Genomic DNA, 8283 nt, shown 5'->3' with positions numbered 1-8283 from the left:
GCCAGCCCACATCTTTTAGTGAAAAAGTGGATTGAGGATTTTCTTTGATCAACCCACTCCTTTTTAGCAGGTCCATACACTTGAATGCAAATCTTTCCAGCAACAGTTTCATGTTCTCTTGTTTTTCAATTGATTCGTGAGTTTTTCTTTCTTAATTACATTTAACAGCCTTTTTGAATAGGAAAGCGGTTTGGTGTGGGTGCTGGTAACCAAAAATTGTTTTGCCTGGCATAGTCATCTTTTCTTTTGCCGCCTCATATTCTGTTTCTGCAAGTGTCTTTGCACGTGGACAGTTCAAGTCAAGTAACTTGCACATCTGTGAATTCACTCTTCTCACTCTAACCGTCTTTAAGTATTACTGCTTCTGTGGTGTGTGTGTGTGTGTGGGGGGGGGGGGGGGACATAATATGCATACTCCTCACACAATATACAAACATTACAACAGATTTAAAGATGCACATCATGCCATCAGTACACATGACAAACAAACACAAAACCAACTTCCTATTTACACAGGTCACTGCGAAGGGAGTGTTTAAAAAGGCACTTTAAACATGTCGCACACAATAACATGATCACACTCGCAGTCATTTCACATAGAATAAACGATATTTTGTTGGAAAATAGTTCCAAGATCACAACTGACAATCCCTGGTAAATAACAAAAGGGGAACAACTTTTCAAAGCGAAGTAAAAGTTTCATCCTGACTTGGAAGAACAGGCACTGCATTCAACTGGTTGACTCAAGAGTTTCAAAACACAGAAATTACTTGTATCCAAGTGCTCCGGAGTTTGTCATCGTCTTGTTATTCATAGATATTCACACAGCAGAATAACAAAAGATACGTCATCCCAGCGGTTTCTTCTTTCCAGGAATGAAACGCCTATTGTTTTTGCTGAGAGCTGGCAAGGAAGGTTTGAGCGCTCCCATGTTGTACATAGGCCCTTGGTGTTCTTTGGTCACGTCTCCTAGCAACAAGTCTTTGATCTCCTTGATGTCTGTACACATGCCTTCGTTCTGCTGTCGCAGCACTCGCATCTCCTCCCACTGTCCTCGCATCACCTGACAAATATATATATCGGATATTGTAGAAAAGGTTTATATAGGTAAGCTTACCTTGAGGTTATCAAGAGAGGCCAAATGGTGTCTGTGGTTTATGTAAAACGTCTTCAAAACCTTGCATGATCATAATCTTCAGAACATAACTTAACCAAGGTAATCCTGTAACAAATGGTAGTCAAAAGATAGATGTGTATGTGTGTGTGATACATTTTCAATACATGCGAAAATACTAGGGTAGACATATAAGATTTGCCAAAAAAATTATCACTAAGATTTGGTGCTGTCATTACATTTTAAGGACAATGCGAGCAATTTTACTATAAGTATTTCCTGGAGAGAAAACAAAAATCCCCACGGAATCCTGGCTTCACTGCTTACATACTTTATTGTAAATAAAACACAAATCTTCCTATGTGTAGGCCTGTATGCACAGTTGCCAGTTTCGTTTCTGACATGTTCAGATTTCATCTGATGTAACATTGAAAATTGCTGGTTTGCGATATTCAAGGTAAACACAGTTATATCATTAGTTTCAAATCATCATCAGAGTGTGCACCAACATCCTTCGGCCATCTTCAAACAAAAGAAAAAGGCGGTCAATGCTCACCTCACGCATTTTCTCCACCTCGTGTCTCATCGTCTGTGTAGCACGTGCCAGGTTATCCTTGAACTTGATGTGCATGTTGTGCTTGTCGTGGTCCAGCAGCCTCAGCTTGCTGCCCTGGGTGGAGATGACCTCTTTGGCCTTGTTCAGCTCGCGCTCAAGCTTGCTCAGGTTCGAGTGCAGCTCAGACACTTCTTTGCTCAGGCGGCGGATGAGTTCCTCTTTCTCTTTGTAGGCTTCTCCTGACTCCAGCTTCTCTTTCTCTTCCTGTGGTGGAAAGGGGGAATTTCTTCTCTGGTTAAGTTCAAATGTAAAAGTTGAAGGCGGCACTGTCACACCCTCATTTCAAGTTTCAATAAATTGATTGAAATGTTGGCCAAGCAATCTTCGACGAAGGCCGGACTTTGGTATTGCATTTCAGATTGGAGGCTTAAAAACTAATTAATGACTTTGGTCATTAAAAATCTGAAAATTATAATTAAAATTATTTTTTTTATAAAACGATCCAAAATTACGTTCATCTTATTCTCATTTGCTGATTCCAAAAACGTCTTCTTCTTCTGCGTTCGTGGGCTGAAACTCCCACGTACACTCGTGGTTTTTTTTTCACGAGTGGAATTTTACGTGTATGACCGTTTTTTACCCCGCCATTTAGGCAGCCATACGCCGTTTTCGGAGGAAGCATGCTGGGTATTTTCGTGTTTCTATAACCCACCGAACTCTGACATGGATTACAGGATCTTTTTCGTGCGCACTTGGTCTTGTGCTTGCGTGTACACACGGGGGTGTTCGGACACCGAGGAGAGTCTGCACACAAAGTTGACTCTGAGAAATACTATCTCTCGCCGAACGTGGGGACGAACTCACGCTGACAGCGGCCAACTGGATACAAATCCAGCGCGCTACCGACTGAGCTACATCCCCGCCCATTCCAAAAACATATAAATATGTTATATTCGGATTAAAAACAAGCTCTGAAAATTAAAAAATATAAAAATTATGATTAAAATAAAATTTCCGAAATCGATTTAAAAATAAAAATTTCATCTTATTCCTTGTTGGTTACTGATTCCAAAAACATATAGGTATGATATGTTTGGATTAAAAACACGCTCAGAAAGTTAAAACGAAGAGGTACAGAAAAGCGTGCTATCCCGCTCAGCGCGACCATTACCGCACTATTCTGGCTTGTCGATTTCACTGCCTTTGACACGAGCGGTGGACTGACGAAACTACGAGTATGCGGTCTTGGTGAAAAAATGCAGTGCGTTCAGTTTTATTCTGTGAATTTCGATAGCTTGACGAAATGTAGTAATTTCGCCTTACGCGACTTGTTTGTTTTTGTTTTTGTTTTTTTTAAACAGTAAGTCTCTTGTTCTTTTAACAAAAAAAAGTGTTTTGTTTTATTACGCTTCTCCCATAATCTTAGTCATCTTCATTAGTTTTACATCAAAGAGGGCAGCTAATTACCTCTCTGATGTACAGAAAGCTAAATGCCAGACTGAACTGGAATTTTGCGCCTTCTGTGCACGATCTTATAAAGCCGTTTGCTTTCACCTCAGTGCATGACCGCGAGGCAACAGGGATTTATGGCAGAACGTACTTGCTTGCAGGAGAGTGGTAATAATTATATGCCTTGGTTCTCATGCTCTCTTCATAAGTCTCAAACATTTTCAACACTGTCCTTTCTATTCTTAGACTGATCGAGAGAAGTCTTAGACCAGAAGAACTACGGTATCATGTCAGTACTCGCTATCTTACGTGCAAGACGTCGAGATTGTGTTGGATGTCATCCACGTAGGTCTTGGAGGCTTCCACGTCCTGCTTGAGGGCGTTGATGGTGTGCTGGAGACTCTGGATCTCTGATCGCTTTTTGTGGTTCTCGTCCGTCAGCGACTTGACCGCTTGCTCTCTCGTCCGTAGCTCGTTTTTCAGCTCCCCGATTTTAGAGTCTTTCAACTTGAACAAGAAAGGATCATTCAAGTTATGAAACGTTTATTTCAAAATACAGTGCCTCCCCCTACCCCTATGGAAAAAAACAGCCAAAAACCCCGAATGAAACGGGTCAAACTTAGCTAGCTACATAATTATGTGTCTGGTTTTCCAGAGAATTGCAGAACAGAATGACTATGATGAATTAATGTCAAAATTCTTTTGTTTTTGGGTCTTGAATTGGAAACACTAGGGGTCTATCGGGTTCGGATTTCTTCACCTTGAGTTTCTGGTCGGATTCTCGCTCCAGTTCTGCACGTGTGTTGTCATGATGACGCGTGTCCACCTGAACGCGCAGTCTGAGGGCGTCGATCTGCTGCACCAGACTTCTGTTGACTGCCATCACCTGTTGTAGATGAGTACACGTGATGAGGTAAAGTAGTGAGGTATGGTATGGAGCAGAAGTTACGAGAACCAGACAAAGTGTACAAGATAAACTTTTTTTTTAAATTACGGACGTACTTAGTTTTGTTGCTGGGTTAATTGAAATTGGATATTTAGCTAATTTAAAAAAAATATTTTTATGTAATAGATTGATGTATTCATACATGATAGTTTCTTGTGGGATTTTTCCCCTCGAGCAGTGACGCGATGGGGTGCCGAAAGAAAAAAATCCATGTTTTTGCATAACGAAAATGGGCATTAAAAGTTATCTTAACTTATATTATCTTATTGTATCATACAGCTTATCTTATCTTATACGACTGAATGCAATGTGATACAGTGTATATCTTTTAAAACCATACCTGATCTACCATTGAAAAGTCCTTTGGTGAGTTGGGCTGGCTGGACCAGGCAATAGCCACCCCACCAGAGGCTGCAGGAATGGACATCATGTTGTCTCCCCCTGCTGCTTGCTCGCCGCCATCTTCTCGACTTGAAGTCCCCTGCAAACACTGACCCACCACGTTGAATCCACTCTTTGGAGGCTGAAAAAGAAAGAACATTAGCTGAGTGGATTTTTTTTTGATTTTTTTTTTTACATTATCAGGTGAACATCACGGAAATGAATTAAAATAAAATGTTAAATGTCACTAAATTGCCAACACTGACCCACCACGTTGAATCCACTCTTAGGAGACTGAAAAAATAAGAACATCACCTGAGTGTTTTTTCTTTCTTCTTCCTTTCTCTATATCATCAGGTGAACATTTCATCCTCACGGAAATGAATTTAAAAAAAAAGTTAAATCAATAAATGTCAATAAATTTCAAACTCTGACCCACCACGTTGAATCCACTTTTAGAAGACTGAGAGAAAAAGAACATGAGCTGAGTGGGGTGGGTTTTTTTCTCGACATCATCTGGTGAACATTTCATCCTCACGGAAATGAAAAAAGAAGTTAAATGTCACTAAATTTCAAAAAAATAGTTTGAGCATGACATTATTTTCTGGACATATTTTGACTATTGATCGAATTAATTGTCTGGATCAGGTGAATTTTTATACTTTTCTGTACGCATTGGCATTCCACTAAATATGTTTGTTTCTTCTTAGTTTAGATGGATTCAGATAAAAATGTTTCCAACTATCTTGCATTCCGAGGGTACGAAACAAAAATAGCGACCAAACAAAAAAAACAAGTCGCGTAAGGCAAAATTACTACATTTAGTCAAGCTGTGGAACTCACAGAATGAAATTGAACGTAGTCCGCCGCTAGTGCAAAAGGCAGTGAAAGTGACGAGCCTGTTTGGCGCGGTAGCGCTGTGCTTCATAGCACGCTTTACTGTACCTCTCTTCGTTTTAACTTTCTGAGCGTGTTTTTAATCCAAACATATCATATCTATATGTTTTTGGAATCAGAAACCGACAAGGAATAAGATAAAAGTGTTTTTAAATTGATTTCGAAAATTTAATTTTGATCATAATTTTTAATTTGTTTAATTTTCAGAGCTTGTTTTTAATCCAAATATAACATATTTGTATGTTTTTGGAATCAGAAAATGATGAAGAATAAGATGAACGTAAATTTGGATCGTTTTATAAAAAGAATATATTTGTTACAATTTTCAGATTTTTAATGACCAAAGTCATTAATTAATTTTTAGGCCACCAAGCTGAAATGCAATACCGAAGTCCGGCCTTCGTCGAAGATTGCTTGGCCAAAATTTCAATCAATTTGATTGAAAAATGAGGGTGTGACAGTGCCGCCTCAACTTTTACAAAAAGCCGGATATGACGTCATCAAAGACATTTATCGAAAAAAAGCAAGAAACGTCCGGGGATATCATACCCAGGAACTCTCATGTCAAATTTCATAAAGATCGGTCCAGTAGTTTACTCTGAATCGCTCTACACACACACACTTACACACACACACACACACACACACACACACACACACACATACACCATGACCCTCGTCTCGATTCCCCCTCTATGTTAAAACATTTAGTCAAAACTTGACTAAATGTAAAAACGACAACTACGGTGCTTTGGGTGCTTTTATTGTCTTTTCTTTTTGTGTTTTACTTTGTAGTGTGTTCACTACTAACACTACTTATCAGCTCAATTAAATTAAAAGAAAATAATGCGGTGATTTCAATTAAAAAAAATATCCAACCTCTCGTCTCTTTGTAAAAGGAAACAAACACAAGAAAGACATCAATTGAGACTGAGAGACACAAGATCAATGCAAGACAAACCCATACACTCACCGTCGCTTTGCCTTTCTGAGCCATTACTGAGCTGAAACAAAAACAAAATACACACCGTATATAATTACTAACGGCCACTGCTATGCATTTGTGTCAATCCTTACACGGAAAATGTGTTATGAGAAGTTAGAGGAGCATGCAGTGTTTGCACATTGTTTCAGTGAAGAAATTCATGGCGGTGTGTGCAATACCTGGACTCGGAACCCATCCCCCGTCCCCTTTCCACACAAAAACAAAACAAACAACAACAGCAACAACAACATACGATCAGTGTGAGCTGCCTCTACCCGTCAGCGATGAGAATGTGTTTCTGAGATTCTCAAACAGAAGTACTGATTCAAGTTGAAGTAAAAATTTAACAGTCGCACCTATTCTCTCTCTCTCTCTCTCTCAGTCTATCTCTCTCTCTCTCACACACACACACACACACACACACACACACACTATCTCACACACACTGACACACTGACACATACTCTCTCTCTCTCTCTCTCTCTCTCTCTCTCTCTCTCTCTCTCTCTCTCTCTCTCTCTCTCTCATCAATGACATTAACACACATTTACACAGATCTCTAGACGAGCGTATTGAATCGTACTTTTACAGACACGCAGACATCACACGCATACGTACACGCATACGTACACGCATGCACACGCGTACGCACGCATCAAACAATCACAAACTGAGTTCCTCGATTAATTAACCAATCAGCTTTATTTGAATCAGTAAAATACCTACCTTTGTTTCCAGATTTTTTCTTCCTGCTAGGATTACCAATTGTAAGCACAACAGTCCAAAGTCTTCAGAATGACAAACATATATCCACCAAGTTCACTCGTCATATTACCAACTGGAAAAACGCACAGCTAATGCACACAGAATTATTCATTAGACTTGAAAACTCCCCCCTTCTAATGAAGCTTAGCAGAGTACAACACTGGTACACAATCACACGCTTCACTGAGGTATCTTCCACACAAAGAACACCCAAACCCGTCATTGTCAGTATGTCAGGTCACAAGGCTAAAACAAGACTTGTTCGTTTCGGAACCGAACTGCACGCTATAATACTGTACACCACCTACAGGTGAATACTGTGACGCTGTATCATAGGTGTACTTCCCAGGTCAGGCGTAGTCTAGTTTAGGGTGAGTGTATTGATTCCGAGATCGATCAAGTCCCAGTGTCAACATTATCCCCCCTACCCGTTCCCTCCTTTCCTTCCTTTTTGGCCTCCCACCCTGCTTTTCTTTCATTTCCTACCCCGTCGACTGTGAAATCTTGAGCTCCCGGGTCATAGGCGCTTGAGCTTTACAGGCTTATCAGGGTAGAACAAAGTACAGGTTTGTTGCAGTTTTGGGATCTGACTGATCGTGTTGCTGCAAGGAATTCTTGACAGCGTGTGACTTTAACACTGTCGATATGTTCTTTCTTTCTCTGGTATACCGGGTGAAATGTTGTCAACGGCTTTAAAACTAGAAACAGAGAGAGCCTGAGAGAGAGAGAGAGGGGGGGGGAGAGAGAGAAAAGGAGAGAGAGAGAGGGGAGAGACTGAGAGAGAGGAGATAGAGGAGGGAGAGAGAGGGAGGGAGTAGAGAGAGGGGGAGGGGGAGAGAGGGAGAGAGTCCGCCTATCTCTGTCTGTGTCGGTCGGTCTGTATAATGTCTGCCTGAGTCCCTGTCTGAGTTCGTGTTTTCTTATGTGACAGGGTGAACATACTGTCACCAATTCAGCCATGGAGTAAAGTTTTTGTCATTGTCCAGTCTAGTGTTTGTAGTTCATGTTGCCGATCGCTTTATGTTTTGTGTAATGCCATTATCTGTTCTAAGTTAAATTTTGAGATGCACATGTCCAGTCACCGGTAGATCCTAAGCGCGCTTAGCCGTCTGTGTCCATCAGTGTTCTGACTAGTCTTTGATCCTTTGAACTCAAGCCGCTCTCCTATGGAGTGACGGTCACTTGCCTGC

At 40.6% G+C, this 8283-nt stretch overlaps 1 protein-coding gene across 1 annotated transcript; it reads right to left on the bottom strand.

Moving 5' to 3' along the window:
- Positions 1-373: 373 nt before the first annotated feature.
- On the bottom strand, positions 374-7761 carry LOC138967112 (chromosome partition protein Smc-like). Its single transcript, XM_070339592.1, has 7 exons — positions 7055-7761; positions 6317-6347; positions 4406-4588; positions 3880-4005; positions 3429-3626; positions 1671-1934; positions 374-1063 (listed from the first exon to the last, which is right to left on the bottom strand). The coding sequence occupies exons 2-7, from the start codon at positions 6338-6340 to the stop codon at positions 848-850; spliced, it is 1011 nt and encodes a 336-aa protein (XP_070195693.1). The 5' UTR covers positions 6341-6347; positions 7055-7761; the 3' UTR covers positions 374-847.
- Positions 7762-8283: the final 522 nt, after the last annotated feature.

Source organism: Littorina saxatilis, linkage group LG5 (genome assembly GCF_037325665.1).
Source record: "Littorina saxatilis isolate snail1 linkage group LG5, US_GU_Lsax_2.0, whole genome shotgun sequence".
Lineage (NCBI taxonomy): Eukaryota > Metazoa > Mollusca > Gastropoda > Littorinimorpha > Littorinidae > Littorina > Littorina saxatilis.
The sequence above is the reverse complement of the archived record's forward strand: the minus strand, read 5'-3'. Positions and strand labels throughout refer to the sequence as shown.

Bases quoted from the DNA above. Each gene is read 5' to 3' on its own strand.
- LOC138967112 (XM_070339592.1), bottom strand. From the start codon at position 6,340: ATGGCTCAGAAAGGCAAAGCGACG. The intron at 4,006-4,405 runs GTATGGTTTTAA...CATCTACAACAG, and splicing joins ACTTTTCAATGGTAGATCAG to GTGATGGCAGTCAACAGAAG. The intron at 3,627-3,879 runs GTGAAGAAATCC...TTCTTGTTCAAG, and splicing joins AATCCGACCAGAAACTCAAG to TTGAAAGACTCTAAAATCGG.